At 49.1% G+C, this 15,558-nt stretch overlaps 1 protein-coding gene across 3 annotated transcripts in view; it reads left to right on the plus strand.

Moving 5' to 3' along the window:
• Positions 1 to 15,558, plus strand: part of cdkal1 (CDK5 regulatory subunit associated protein 1-like 1) — a 208,665-nt gene that overhangs the window by 145,814 nt on the left and 47,293 nt on the right. For all 3 annotated transcript variants that reach the window (XM_035530936.1, XM_035530937.1, XM_035530938.1), the window contains exons 11-12: positions 2,581 to 2,761; positions 10,930 to 10,992. In XM_035530936.1, coding sequence (XP_035386829.1) covers positions 2,581 to 2,761; positions 10,930 to 10,992 — 244 coding nt within the window. The remainder of the gene's footprint in view (positions 1 to 2,580; positions 2,762 to 10,929; positions 10,993 to 15,558) is intronic.

Genomic DNA, 15,558 nt, shown 5'->3' on the forward strand with positions numbered 1-15,558 from the left:
TATCCGGAGACAGCATGTCCTCTTTCCGAGTGTTTTGGAGGCCAGCGGGGAGGCTGCGCCGGCTCGATTAATTCCACTTTCATTCCCTTTCATTCCCTTTCATTCCCCTCTACTCTTCTTCACAGGGATACCGGGGTCTGGAGAGGTGGGTAGGAAGGTAATGGGTTTGAGCGAGATGGCGAGCAGGAACGCAGCCATCTGTCTCCACTTGCTTTCTCTCCTTCTCTCTTTCTCTCTCTCTGTCCCTCCACAGCCTCCTCCTCCTCCCCACTTCCCGATGAGCTTTAGATTCCCGAGACGGAGAGCCGTCTGAGAATGTTCCGGTCTGGCACAAACCGTGTGAGTCTTTTGTTCGGCTGGTGCGGCAAAACTCGACTAACGAGCTCATCGAGTCAGGCGGCGCATGTGGTGCATCTAGTCAGTGTGGACTACACCTGACACCTCAGCTTCTGTTCAACGGTACCGTGACCAAACGTGGCCCCCCTCCGCTTGTACGGTAGACGGACCGGCAACCCGTTCCTCTTCGTTGTGCGAGAATATCGAGTCCCGGCAAACCCGTCCTGGCTGCGCGTGAGCCGTCGCCACGGGGAGTCGGCGATTCGTGCGGACGGTGTGACCTCTGACCTGCCACGCTTGCCTCGCCTGGCGTTGGAGCCCGAACGAGCGATGGAGATGCGGCGCCGTGCCCTCTGCGGTCAGCAGGCTTCTCTAATTGGTCTCAGGACGTCTCGCATCCCTGCTTGTTTTCCGAATAGCGCAACCTTTGAGCGCCACTTCTGGAACGCCCCCGATCGCGCTCCCATCGTGCGGAGAACGTAAAACGCAAATGGCTCATGCATTAGAAGATACGCCAGTGCATTTTAAAGATAAACAAAGTTATACAGTATTGATTCTCCCAGTAAAACCTGGTCTTACGAGTACGTGTGCTGGAGTTTTGGTACTTGCGTTATTTACATAAACACCCTTCCTTACGTAAACACCCTCACGCAGATCGTCCGGGCAGCGTAGATTCGTGTCTTCCTCCTCTCGATGGGCACGAAAAGCAGAAGCCACTCGGGTCTTTGTCGACGGGCGTTTCATTAGCTGCCGTCTGTAAGAAAGATCTACAGTCCATTTAAATTGCGGTTTTCCGACGGCCCCTGCAGGCCGCTGCCGCCGCCTGCTCGCCCCTCTTCCGAGGCTGAGCCCCGCTACTCTTATTTTTTATTTTCTTTTATACCCCGTTAATGTGCCACAGGAAAAGAGCCGCGGGCGTGAGATGTGACGCCTGGGCTGCTCGGAGGATTGGAAGGACATGGACAGGCCTGAAATTGTACTCTGCACTGCAGAAGTCTATGTGTGTGATTACCCTCCATTACCGAAGACAAATGTGGGCTACAAAGCAGCGCGAATGGTGTGGAATTCTGCAGGAGGAGGAAGGGGGGGGTGGGGGGGAAGCCCAGCGCCAGCGTTTAGACGCGGGGCCGACGTCGAGGAGTGTTTCTCGCGCAGGCTGGAAAGGTCGAGGGTTCGCGAGAGCCGGCGGACACTCGTGAATATTAATGGCGATGCTGTGGGTAGGAGGGTATCGATAGGTCAGGGGTTATCTGCTGGGACTGTTCGGCTAAGGCTAACGCGATAAAGGATGAACGATTTGCCGGGTGTCGTCAATAATAAGCGAGTTTGCGTAAGAGACACAGGGGCCAGTGATGCAGAGTCCGTGGGAAATGTGTGTGTGTGTGTGTGTAATGCAATAACGTGAATTGACTGCCGTGTAGGGCCGTGTATCTGTTGTGTAGAGTGTGCACAGCCATTTCCGCTACTTGCCGTTAAGGAGGGCCGTCAGGGCCACTTTTCCTTTGTCATGAGGGCCCCCGGTTCGACCCGCGTTGATGGCTCCTCCTCCCTAAAGCGCAGCACACCAAGGGTGTGTGTTGCACCGCAGGAAGTGTGTGTTGCACCGCAGGAAGTGTGTGTTGCACCGCAGGAAGTGTGTGTTGCACCGCAGGAGGGGCTGCCGTCGGCCGGAGCACGACCCACGACTGCCGTCGGCCGGAGCACGCGGTTCTGGTCCTCCTCTGCTTCCGCTCTGCACTTCAGAGCTGTTTGTGCTTCCCGTCAGTTGGTGATCGATAATAACAGAATACAGGGGAAAGGAAATCAATGAATTGATCTCTCAGCAGAGAGCCTAATTCAATCAGCGGATATGTGGCTAATCGATGGGTGCTGAGGATCCTAATAAGGTTCTGGAGCGGAAAGGAAGCTGCTCCGGGGCCCTCATCCTTCAACCCACCCACCCTGCTGTGCACTGTGAGTTGCACTGAGTCCTCTCCTGTGTACAGTCTAGTTCCATTCAAGAAAACATTACTGTGATATGGAAGAAACAATTAAACACAAATACTAAAGAATTGAAATTGGAAAAATATACTCATCCCAGATATACATTTCACATGTGCTTCCAAATGCAACACATTTATGGAAACGGGAATCTAAGAATCGGAATGTTCCAGCTTCCTGGTACTGCTCAGAGAACTCTTGCCTTTTGTGACGGTAGCTTGTAGCTTTCCTGGCCATCATCTCTTGTGTGTCTCTCTTCCACAGGGTGCCGGGCATCACCATCGCCACGGACATCATCTGTGGCTTCCCCGGAGAGACAGACGCAGACTTCCAGGAGACCTTGGAGCTGGTGAAGAAGTACCGGTTCCCGAGCCTCTTCATCAACCAGTTCTACCCTCGACCTGGAACGCCCGCAGCCAAGATGGAGCAGGTCCCAGCTCAAGTGGTGAGTGCTACTGTGTGTGTGTGTGTGTGTGTGTGTGTGTGTGTGTGTGTGTGTGTGTTTGTGCTTGCTGCTGTCACTGACCTTTACTGATTGATGGTGAGAACAGGTCAGCCCTGGCAGGTTTGTACTCACAGACGTGTGCAGACATATAAAGGGCCGGGGCGGCGTGTTAGACCCAGGGGAGTTTCGCGCGGGCGCTGTTATCTTCTCTAAAATGATCTTGAACAGCGTCTGCTCCAGTTTAGGCACACCTCCCTGCGTTCTGGGCCTTTTTGAAGCAGTCTTTTTTCTACCCGTCACAAACGCCCACGCTTGCCATCGGGGTGTGAAGACGTGACCCGGCCGTGCCATCGGAACGGCTGAAAACGCCTTTAAAAAGTCATGAGTTGTTTTGTTTTATTAAGTGGCTGGAAGATTAGGTCTTGTACAGACGTGCACCTTTATGGTGTCTCGCTGAGGTCATGATGATTATCTTTACTGACTCCCCTTTTCGGTCTTGCTTTGTCTGTTTCTTTTCTCTGCGTTCTTGCTCGCGTTCTCTTCACAAAGACGGGAAATTCAGCAAATTACCAAAAATAGATCTAGTTTCTGAGGTCATGAAGAATTTAAGATATTAAAGTAACATTAAAAGCTTCATGACAGTTTGCACATGAAGAGTGTCGTGAACCCCGTCAGACACTAATTGCTAATATTCCCTCACGTTTACAGTGATAGGGAGTTATTTATTTACCATGGTCATTTTTTAATCTGTTTTCTTGAACCGCGCTGCTAGTGATATATTATTACATGTTGCTGAAACTGTGGAAAATGCAGAAATTCACTAATGCAGAGAAACTCGCTCAAGGACTGAAACAAGATTTTCACTTTTTCATCAAGGAGTTAGACAGATTAGCAGTTTGTTTAATGAGGGTAAAGTGACTTTCTGCTGGATGTTAGTCAGATTTGTGCTTTGGGGTTTATGCTACAACAACAACAAAAGTTATAGATTTTCATTCATGATCTGAACAAGCAGTTGTGTAAATACCTTTGTATTCTACCAGTGATTATTCTTCATTATGTAATGTAGGCAGGTGTCTCCCAGATGTGACCAAGTTTGTTTCAGACTCAACTGAGATAGCAGCTCTGAAGAGTGGAGATCTGTTAGAGTGGAGATCTGTTAGAGTGGAGATCTGTTAGTACAATAGCACCTCGTATAGTGGAGATCTGTTAGTACGATAGCACCTCGTATAGTGGAGATCTGTTAGTACGATAGCACCTCGTATAGTGGAGATCTGTTAGTACGATAGCACCTCGTATAGTGGAGATCTGCTAGTACGATAGCACCTCGTATTGGAGATCTGTTAGTATGCTAGCACTTCGTATCGAAGATCTGTTAGGGTGGAGATCTGTTAGGGTGGAGATCTGTTAGTATGATAGCACCTCGTATAGTGGAGATTTGTTAGTACGATAGCACCTCGTATTGGAGATCTGTTCGGGTGGAGATCTGTTCGGGTGGAGATCTGTTAGTATGATAGCACCTCGTATAGTGGAGATCTGTTAGTACGTTAGCACCTCGTATAGGAGATCTGTTAGTACGATAGCACTTCGTATCGAAGATCTGTTAGAGTGGAGATCTGTTGAACAATAGCACCTCGTATAGTGGAGATCTGTTAGTATGATAGCACCTCAGATTGGAGATCTGTTTGGGTGGAGATCTGTTTGGGTGGAGATCTGTTTGGGTGGAGATCTGTTTGGGTGGAGATCTGTTTGGGTGGAGATCTGTTCGGGTGGAGATCTGTTAGTATGATAGCACCTCATATTGGAGATCTGTTTGGGTGGAGATCTGTTAGTATGACAGCACCTCGTATAGTGGAGATCTGTTAGTACGATAGCACCTCATATTGAAGATCTGTTTGGGTGGAGATCTGTTTAGGGTGGAGATCTGTTAGGGTGGAGATCTGTTAAGGGTGGAGATCTGTTGAACAATAGCACCTCGTATTGGAGATCTGCTACTTTCGTACTCCCCTTTACCATTAGTTATTTAGATTCAGACATTTGGCTTCTCACCTTCAGATAAAAAGACAAAAGAAACTGTGAATTCACGCCTTTCAGTTGTATAGAATTCAGTAGCAGCGTAGAAATGCTCCCTGTACTCAGCCTCTGATTTTTAGAATAGTGCTGCCTTTTTGTGATTACTCCTCTATTTTAGATGACTATAAATATTGAGATAAATTAAGTATTTTAAAAGCTAAGCACCGGTTAGCAGGGAGCTAACCTGTAACAGAATAAGGGACATTGTGATTCGTTTTCTTGATGTGGTGAGATGGGGACCAGAAGCTGGGCCCGTTTCGAGTCACTGTCAGTGGGTGCTAATGCTATGGGCAGATGCGGCTAAATAAACATCTTATACGAGGCGTGGGCTGGTTGCTTTTTACCGTCTTTGTTATTTTCGTTTATTGTCTTAGTGACGTGAGGCTGTATTTTAAAGCAGGTGTAAGATAACCTTGCAGTTCACGTCGGGCGTTTCTTCAGCTCACACTATAGTTCACGCTTCAGCAATCGTATTTTTTAAAGTTCGTTCCCAGTGGTTTTTGTGTAGTGATTGCCAAGAGTTTGAGTCCTGAAAGTGGGCCGTTTGCTGTCCCAGGCGGCGACTACTTTGTGATGGTTTGGTTCCAGGTGTTGTGAATGTCTTGCCTCAGGCAGCATTGAGGGTTGTTGAATGTCTAGCAATACCCAAATGCATACATTACCTCATTTTTGCCTTTCTGTAATTCAGTTTAATTTAAGGCTTGTTTGGGTATTTAGGCATTGTTCCAATACTTTGTTCGGACAATGAAAATTAGCAAGATATACATTAAGCAGAATAGTTTAGTGTAATACCATTTTCAGATCATTTATCTGTAGGAAATTAGCTTTGAGCGATTGCGCCATCACTAAGTAGCTCTTTTTTATTGTATGTTCTTCAGTCGTGAAAATCTTCCCTTCAATTGCTATGAGAAGAAATCAAGTCCTGTATAATGTAACAAGTGCTCGCAGTGGTACAAATGCTGAAAAGAGCCTCAAATCGTCTCACTAGAATTTCAATGGTCACCAAACTCAGTGACACCATCAGATTTTGTAATCCAGTGTGCTTAAACGGCGCATTACTGTGAGCTATGGCAACGATTTTCGTTAGCTTTTGGCCTTCTCCGTGACGTTTTTAAACCGTCCAGCCGTGTTTCACGGCTCAGGTGCACGGGTGTTCTGCCTTTCGGTTCCACTTCGGTGTGCTGCGCTGCGCTGGGCGTCTTGCTTCCTCCGCCGGACTCTTGGGTGGAAGAAAAGGTGGCGGTATGAAATTCAACCCAGCCCTGTGGCTCCAGAAGCCCACGGAGCTTTCAGGAGCCTGGAGGCTTGGCAGTTCCGGCACACCCGCCCGTAAGCAGAGCGGCCGTAAGCGCGTTGCATTAATAACTGCTCCAGATGGCAGCAGCTGCCTGGCAGGGGCCTACGGGTGGGCCCTTTCGTGAGTGGGGGAACAGTGCCAGATCCGTGCACAAGCCTGGACCGGTGCTTTTGTATCTCAGCACGGTGAACCCACCTCATCAGCAGGAACCCTCCGTTCCTCTGTGATGAATAGCTCAGCGCTGGAACGGTAACGAATCACTTCGCTGTCGGAGAAGACGGTCGCTAGGTCGGGCCCAAGGAGATACGGCGTGCACGCGGAGGCTTATCTGAACCGGATGCTCCCCGAACGGGGTTGCCGTAATTGGTCTCGCATGCCGGAAGGGATTAGTGGAGATAAATTGGAATGATCTCCCGGAGCGTTGCTCCCGGGCTGTCGGGCAGGTGTCGATGCCGAGAGCCGGCCCGTCGTGAGCCGGGGGAAATCAGACAGTGGCTCGGGGAAAGACCTGAGCTGCAGACGAGGGCCAGAAGGCCATCTCAACGTCCGAACGCATCGCCGGAGCGAGGTCAGAAAGGAAAACTCACCGCGGGAACACAGATTAATCTTAAAACAGAGACAGATGGACGAGAGTTTGAGCAGCTGGGGAAGGTCAGGCGCAGGGAGAAGTAACATCTTTACCCACCACGGCCAGCGATTCCCTGAGGTGGCGGGTTTTTGGGAGAGGTGCAACCCGCTCCTTTCTTTTTTTCCACTCTGTGACTGGCCGACTCTCTCCTGCAAACAGCTGCCAGTCTGTCCTCGCTGAACTGATGCTCCTTCTTTCAGAGCATGAAATAGGTTGTCGCGATTGTCAGGATTTCCTGAGCCTTGCAATTCCCATTATTTTGCCAAAACCTTGATTTAAGCCTGCTTTTAAGCCCTCCGTTCGGAATGACATCCGAGAGCACCGTTATCTAACGGAACACAGCCGATTTGTTTGTTCTGGAATTCTTCACTTGCATAGAGAAGATTGCCCGTGCTGCTCCGAGCATAACGTTCCGGACGGAACGTTTACTGACTGAAGACGGCTTCCTTAGCTGTTTTGCAAAATGTTTTCCTTTCTAAGGAATTTTTCCTTTGAATTTCTTGACCATTCTGCATTATCCAGAAATCCGTGCTTTAAAATTAATTTCCCTCACTGCTGCTATTCAACCGTTCCGTCCGTTCTTCCGTATAGGGGTGATGTTGAGATACGTAGGTAGGGAATGTGTTGTCTTTCTCTTTTTCCCCTCTCACCTTCGTGCATTCTTAATCTAGTTTTTTGGAGTTTTATCTTTTCCACGTATGCTGCCTTTTGCGCCGCGTGTGGTTTTGTTCTGTGGTACGGCAGCAGAAGCTCTACTGGATGTATAGATGGTTACGTATGAGGGCGATTAGATTTGCAGGATATCTTTGCAGGCTCTCGCACTGGCTATTGAGCATAAGGGTCTATGATCGCATGTCAGATTTCATGCTAGCGGCATCCGGAATCGACTGTGCAGAATTCTTTCTCCGAGCGTGCGACTGGAAATATGGTTTTTTTTTTGTTTGTTTGGGTTTTTTTCAGCGCCTACTTTTATGTTCGGCGAGCCGGCCCGTGCAGATTCCCGCCAAGACCTTGCAGAATGATATTGTCATTTCCTAACAGGAGACGTGTAAGACCTTTTGAAAGGTGGTATGAAGGAGCACGTCTGCGCTGCAGTCATGGCTCCGACTCCGTCGTCGAAGCCTTGAACTCTCGGTCTCGGTCTCCTGTGCCCGCGTTAGGAATCAGGGCTCCTTATTTTTCAATTCACGTCTGTTCGTTTTTACATGATAATTACATCCTCCAGCTGTAGAAGAGTGCGTGTGCAAGCGCCACGCCAGCACACAATGGCCCATTCACTGCAGGGTACGCGGAGTAAAGTCTGCTCTTAGCATCAACGCTGCGCTGTAGAAATTCACTTGCATTTGGTCATAGAAGTTACTTCAGCTTGCTGGCCGATCGGAGTAAATTCTTCTGAAATTCTTCTTCTGAAAACCTTACACGAGTCATGTTCGATGCCCCTTTATTTTTTTTCTTAGCTGCTTTATCGCGACGGCTTCTCTTATGTGCTTGAGAAAGTTTGAAACCACAACGCAAAAAAAAAAAAGAATCACCTAACATTTATCCCTGCAGAACTCCAAGGTCTTTTTCTCTGGGTGGATAATTGACCTGATGCTGTCGTTCCCGCGACCAGCAGACAGCGCTTGACGGTGCTCGCCTGCACCCTGGGGAGGACGCCCTCTTCTGTGTAGTCCTCTTGCGCCGTGGCAACCCTCCAAGAGCATGGCGTAGTGCCACCATCTGAACCGGCAGCCAATGGTGATAGGTTTTAGGCAGCCCCATCAGAGGCCGCTGGTACAACCCCAGAGCGCCCAGCTGTGTCACACCGACATCTGCCACTCATTATAGGTGCACAAGGGCATGCGCTGCAGTCAAGAGCGTCATTACCTTCACCTGGTATTCATGTGTGCGCACATGTATGCGTGAGAAAGGCAGAGGGGGAGGAGGGAGGAAACCAACGCCATTTGCATATTCATAAGGTAGCGAATGGTAAATGTGATCACGTGACCGTAACAGCCACTATTGGTTTGCGTTTGCTGCTCTTGGCTTTTGTGATGGCCATCATTCTGGCCTTTGGGAGTTCATTGTTATTAAGCTGAGGCCATATCCCCTGTGCACCATGCGGGCATATTCAGTACCCTGATGTGGCATCGCATTCTTTTCGTGTGTGTGTGTGTGTGTGTGTGTGTGTGTGTGTGTGTGTGTGTGTGTGTGTGTGTGTGGAAGGAAGAGCAGACGGATATCGTAGGAGGTGTAGTTGCTGGGACTCGTGGAAACATATTTTGTAATTCTTTTCTGCTGTTGGCACCTCTCTGCTGACCTAAGTAGGCCCCGATCGCGCTGCGTGTCCTTTTGGATCTACTTGCCGTCTCATTCAGTTCTGTAGGATGCATCGCAAAAAGTGGCTGGTACACTTGAAAGCAGTAGAAAGTAAAAAGATTCATTTTAAAGTCGGTGTTTTGAAGCTGATGTGTTTTTGTGCAACATCTCCTGTACGTAACCTGGTCAGAAACCAAATTAAAAGCCCATTTTTTCAGCGTCTGTATTTATTTTTCCTTGGCGTAGTAAATGTTGAGGTTCGGGTTGTGTAAAGGAGTGCTCGGACCCCCCCCGTGCCAGTCTTTGCCACATATATTCCTCACCGTTCTGGTGCTTTCAAAACTCCGAAAGTACTTGCAAAAGTTAGAGTGGCACCCTGTCCGGGCCTCGGGAATGCAAACTGAGTGGGATGTCCTGAAGGACCTCCTGGACAAGGTTTTCAGCTCGGATTCTTCCCCTGCCCGTTCGCTGCAGCGCAAGGCTTTGATTCCGGCAAGAAATGGGAGACGGCCCGGTCACTCTGCGGCAGGGAATGGAAGAGAAGGAGAAAGGGAAAGATCTCGTTACCGTGGCCTGGAAATTGATATTCCAGGGCACCTCTCTGCTGTGTGTGCCGTTCCAGCCGGCTTCGGGCCTGATGAGAACGGAGCTGCACCGTCTCTCACCCCGTGGAGAAGAATCTAAAGAAGCAGCTCTTATTTGGCTCGATGGGAGGATGTGTGTGCATTATTTCTTTTTCCCTCCTACCTTCATTTCTGCGAGAGTGGAGCAACCTCGGGGCCTTGGCCCGAACGTGCAGGAATATTGAGTTTCCGGAAGTCACGAGGTTCGCTTAGTTTGTTTGTTTATTTATTTATCTGTTTGTTTATTTATTTGTGTTTATCTACTCGCCAGAATAAATAAATGAGGCAGGAAGTGGTCACACTCTCATCAGACCTTAAACTGGCCAGCTGGCCTGCCGTAGATTCCTCTGTCACCTTTTACCTAATTGCGTGTGGGCAGCCTGGCTCCCATGCTCCGCATTCGACCTTTAATGCGCAGAAAGTAATATTTATCGGGCTGTTGCTGACCGTGCAGCTTCATGAATGCAGTCCGGTGAAGAGAGAACTCCGAACGCCTGCTGCCGTCTCAAAGAAACTTTCCTTTGAGAACTAATTTTCTAATGATCGCTCCTGATTAATAAAGCCTTTGTCTTAACCTGGAAAAGGTCATGTTTTCTGTTACATTTCTATGGCATTTAACTGACGCTTTTATCCAAAGCGACTTACAATTGTGACTGAGTACAACTTGAGCGATTGAGTGTTAAGGGTCTTGCTCAGGGGCCCAACAGTGGCAGCTTGGCAGTGGTGGGCCTTGAACCAGCAACCTTCTGATTACTAGTCGAGTACCTTTAAAATGAGAACAGCCCGGCGTTTGGCTCTCTGGGTTGGATCGCTCTCAAACAGAACCCGTGTCGGCGCTGGAGCAGCTACAGACCATCTCCTTAAGGTGTTCTCCACTGCCTAAAAGCCCCCGCACCACACCCAGAGCTCTAATTAGGCCATCCAGAAGTTTGTCTGCCTGCTCTCAGTACTTCCCGTAATGAAGTGCCTCTCTGTGTCGACTGAGGGCCAGTCCAGGTCTTTATGCCCTGGAGAAGCAGAGCGGCTTCGCTGTCGTGTGGGTGGATTTCCACATTTTCTGTCCCATAAGTATTTCCTCTGTTTTTTTTCTGCTTTTTTGAAATCCCATTTTTCTTTCCTTTTTTTGCTTTGCCAACCGCCTCGTTTCCTCATGTCTCTCATCCAGAGCCTTTTACTAAAGACGGGTTGTTTTTTTTTACCTGGTGCTCACTCCTGTACTAACGCATTTTCTTTCTTTCTTCTCCCCATGCAGAAAAAACAAAGAACCAAGCAGTTGTCCGCCTTGTTCCACTCGTACAACCCGTACGACCACAAGGTAAGAGCCGCAGCCGGGCCCCGGACGACGCCTCGTTAAAGCCTCTGCCTTTTCTTCTGTCGGGCATTCTGCTCTGGTAACCCTCGCCGGCAAGCGCAGACCTTACACTGGCCGCCGCGCCACCGACATTGTTGTGGATAATGGCTCTTTCATGCATTCTTCTTGTCGGGCCTGTCGCTGCAGTCTCAGAAGAGAAACGAGGAAACGAGGCTTCTAACCTTAGAGATGGAGATGGAGAGAGAGAGAGAGAGGGAGAGAGAGGGAGAGAGGGAGGGAACGCAGCGCCTCACTGTGTTCGGGCAGGTAGACAGGAAGCGGCGCGGGCCCCGTAGCTCTCATCTCTTAATGACATCATTAAAATTTCAATAGACAGTCCATCCCCCAGCCCCGTAAAAGCTGCCGTCGCTTCCCCTCCGAGCACGGCCGCGCTCTCCAGGAGCGCCCCGGCGACCGCCTTGCTCCCCTGCCTGAGGCGGAGCGGAATGGGCCGTAAACGTCGGGGGCATGGCGATCCGAGGCACCGTTTTCAAAATGACGGCATCGACGTCGCGTCTCGGGCGTGTGAGTGTGACGCTCTTTTATGGCTCCTTCCCAGCGTGGTCGGCTTGTACAGCCCGTTATCTGATGATCTGCTCCAGCGGCTGGATGGATGTGATTATTGTTAAAATGAGGATCAGATGTGCCCCCCCCATCTGTTCAGACGTCTGTTGTGATTAGCAGTTCTGTACACCAACACGTTCTCCTCCTTTTGTTTTTGCTTTAACGGTTGAGTCGGAATAGCACACAGAGCCCTCAACGCCGCGCGCTCCCTCAGCGATGCACGAGCCCCTGGACGCCACACGGCCTCCAGCAATGCTGCGTGGTGTCGTTCTGTTCTTCGGTTTGCGCGTCGAGAAGTGCTGTCGCTCTGCTCCGCGTCCGGTTGCGTTAAGGACAGCCGTTAGCGCTCGGCTACCTCGGCGCCCCATCGGGACGGACAGGATCCCGAGCTCGCTGGTGGCCATTTTGGCTCTGGCACAGGTAAGAACGGTAATCCGTTCGTTAGGACGCCCCTGAGCACATGCGACACCCTGCAGCGACGAAGGCGCTCCTCTTCACGCGCGGTCATTAGCCACCAGCAGGCCCCCTCTCTCAGGCTGCCTGGGTGACGGTCATTAATGTGTGTGTGTGTGTGTGTGTGTTACATGAAAGGGCTGCAGTTTTACTGAGCATGAACTTCCTCCATCACATTATCGCGGTCTCTCTCCTGCTCTCTCTCTCTCTCTCTCTCTCTCTCTCTCACGTTAGCAAAGCGTCTCTCTGGAAGTGATCTCACACTGATCCCCCTCCTCCCCCCAACACACTCCCGGGCCTCCCACATGCGAGCGACAGAGAGGGGCGACATCGCGCACATGGCCCTCGGGTCGAGGGTGGGGTCCAGGTGGCTGACATGACTCTGAAGCGCTATGGCCAAGCTGGTTTGCTCACATGCATAGAAGTGCTGGTCTGGCACGGCACAGATCACTAGAAGTGTGTGAGTGTGTCCATCCAGAGAACACTGGAGAGAGCAAACCATTGTGACATTGGGTAGGGATGGGAGATGGCAGTTAAACGAAACAGCGCCTCCACTTGGGGGGGCAGTAAAGGACAGCGTGCATGTGTGTCGCTACGCTGATCACATCCACTCCTGCATGCAGCAGTTTATGGAAGTTCTGGAAAGTTCTTCACCTAGCTGCTAGTCTGTAATACATGTTAGGTTGGATATGAAAAGTGAATGAGTCAGTCCTCACCCTACTGTGGTGGTGGTGATGATGATGATGATGATGATGTTTATCATTATTATTATTTTTTAAGTATTTGAGGCTTTTGGTTTCTCTTTTTTGTTGTACTGCAGCAGTTCTGTGTTGGACTTGGCAGACATTCAGAAGAGAAAAGTGCTACACCAGATACATGGATATTTTCACTCTCACTCTCTCTCTCTCTCTCTCACACTTCTCCCTCTCTTTCTCACTTTCTCACCCCTCTCTCTCTCTCTCTCTTTCTCACTCTCTCTCTCCCTCTCTGTGTGTGTGTCTGTCTCTCTCGCTCCTTCAGTCAAGTCAAGATGGCTTTATTGGCATGACTGTGTGCAGTACAGTATCACTACTGGAAAACTGGAACAGGTTCAGGAAATTAAAGTAGTTTAACATATTCAACAAGTCTTTGAGTAGCTAAATTATTCAAATTAACACCAGTAATAATAATGATAACAATAATAATACAATGACTGCAACAATAATTATGACAGCAGACAGACGATTAAAACCTTAAGAAGAAATTATGTAGAAATGTGTGCATATTTGGCGAAGACGACATGTTTGGTGTGGGTGGGTTGTAATCACATGAGTGACACAGCAGCAGAAGAGCAGGGAGATTGTGAAGGACTCTCTCTGGCAGTGACACAGTTCTTGCTGGCCAGGGAACAGTAGCACTCTGATTTACTCCACCGTTTAGTTCCAGAGTGCTGATGCTCCAAGCAGCCTGAGGTGATTTAGTCTGAGATCTGGCGGCGACGCGGTACAGCTCACTGCTGGCCTGTGGTGAAGGCTGTTACAGGGCTGCTCAGATCCTGCAGACTGCTGGACTCTCCACAGTAGTGCCTCAAAATGCAGGGTTTGGTCTTTAAATGTGGGGGTTGGTCTTTAAAAGCAGGGTTTGGTCTTTAAATGTGGGGTTTGGTCTTTAAACGTGGGGTTTGGTTGTTTAAATGCAGGGTTTGGTCTTTAAATGCAGGGTTCGTCTGGGACTGGTCTTTAATGGGACTCATTAATCACTACTTTGATGGGTTTTTTCTTAAATTTGTTAAGTGTTAAAAGTGTCAGTAGTGCTGCACTGTTTTAACAAACCTGAGATGGACGTCATCATGCAGGACTTAAGCTCAGAAGGCCCACCCCTGACCACGCCCCTGACCACGCCCCCAACGACACCCCTGATTTTGACTTTATTACTTGCAAATCTGACTTTTTTAGAATTACGGCACAATATAGACAGATGCACTCTTTTTATTATTAGTATTTTTTTCTCTGAGTATTGGATGGTGCCGTTGCCATGTAACACAATTGATGTGAACTTGAGTGTGCATAGATTGTGTTCTTCTCTAAGAACAAATCCCAATTGAGAAAACGATGAGTGGGTTTTAAGAAGAAGTTTCTTCTTAGGAAGAGTTGGTGAATGACATCTTTAAATGTTGTGATTGTCTGAGACTGGTCTGTAAATGTAGTGTTTGTCTGTGACTGGTCTTTAAATATAGTGTTTGTCTGGCCTTTAAAATGTAGTGTTTGTCTGAGACTGGTCTTTGAATGTGTTTGTCTGTGACTGGTCTAATCGGCCTAATTATGTCCTGCATGCCTCTTCTCTCTCTCTCTGTCTGTCTGTTTTTCTCTTTCTCTGTCTTCCACTCCCCAAGTCTCTGTGTTGGGGAAGGACAGACAGGGAGGTTTGGGGAGGGTGTGTGGGTGGTAGTCTCTGTGCTGGGTGGGTGGCAGATTCTGTGAGTGTGATATAGTCATGCATCAGCAAACTTTCCCACAATGCTGTGCATGTCTGTGCTTTTGATTTTGTCAGATGGACGTTTGAGTGAGAGAAAATGATATAGCACTCTCTTCATGTGACACTTGTCGTGTGTGTGCGTGTGTGTGTGTGTGTGTGTGTGGGTGTGGGTGTGGGTGTGTGTGTGGGTGTGTTACTGCTTATAGCGTGGTGAAGGTTTTTCTCCCCATTCATCATTCATGGGTGTGTGTTCAGCTGTCTCCTGACAGTGAGCATGCACACACGCGCGCGTGCGCACACACACACACACGCACAGACAAACACACTGCTTTGGCACAGTCTGCTTGGCAATCTCAGTTTTTAGGCAGACTCTCTCTCTCTCTCTCTCTCTCTCTCTCTCTCTCTCACACACACACACACACACACACACACACACACACACACACACACACACACACACACACACACGTGCAGGAGTTGTGGGTTTCTATAGACATCACCTGCAGGGCTGTATGTGTTCAGCATAGACGTCTGAGATGGCCTTGTTTTCTGTCCTTTGAAGCATTTAATCCTACATTTAACTGACTCTTGTATGAGTGTGCGTGTGTACAGGGTAGACTGCTAGTCTCTTCTCTTCTCCCAAAATCCCCAAACAAGGGTGTGTGCGCCCCTTTTAAAATCTTCTTTAAATGACAGACTTTGTATCTGAAACTGATGAGAGAACGAGGAAAGAGAATCAACAGAACACGCACACGAACCCCAGCAAAGGCAACATTGCGCTTATCGGTGGGATGAATTCCGACCGGCGTCTCAAAGATGCAGGTGGACGTTGGTCGTTTAAATATCCCATTTGGAAAAGAGGTGTGCTTCTGGTGGGGGGGAGAGTGGTAATTATGGGCCGTGTGTGCGTGTTGGGGGGGGGGGGGGGGGTTTCCAACATGCTGGCATCATCTGTGGTGAGCCTTGTGCATACGAGCATGTACATGTGTGGAGTAGTGTGTGTCCATGCATGTGTGTATTTATGTGTGTCTGTGTGTGTATGCGTGCATGAAAAAGTAG

This window comes from Electrophorus electricus, chromosome 10 (genome assembly GCF_013358815.1).
Source record: "Electrophorus electricus isolate fEleEle1 chromosome 10, fEleEle1.pri, whole genome shotgun sequence".
Lineage (NCBI taxonomy): Eukaryota > Metazoa > Chordata > Actinopteri > Gymnotiformes > Gymnotidae > Electrophorus > Electrophorus electricus.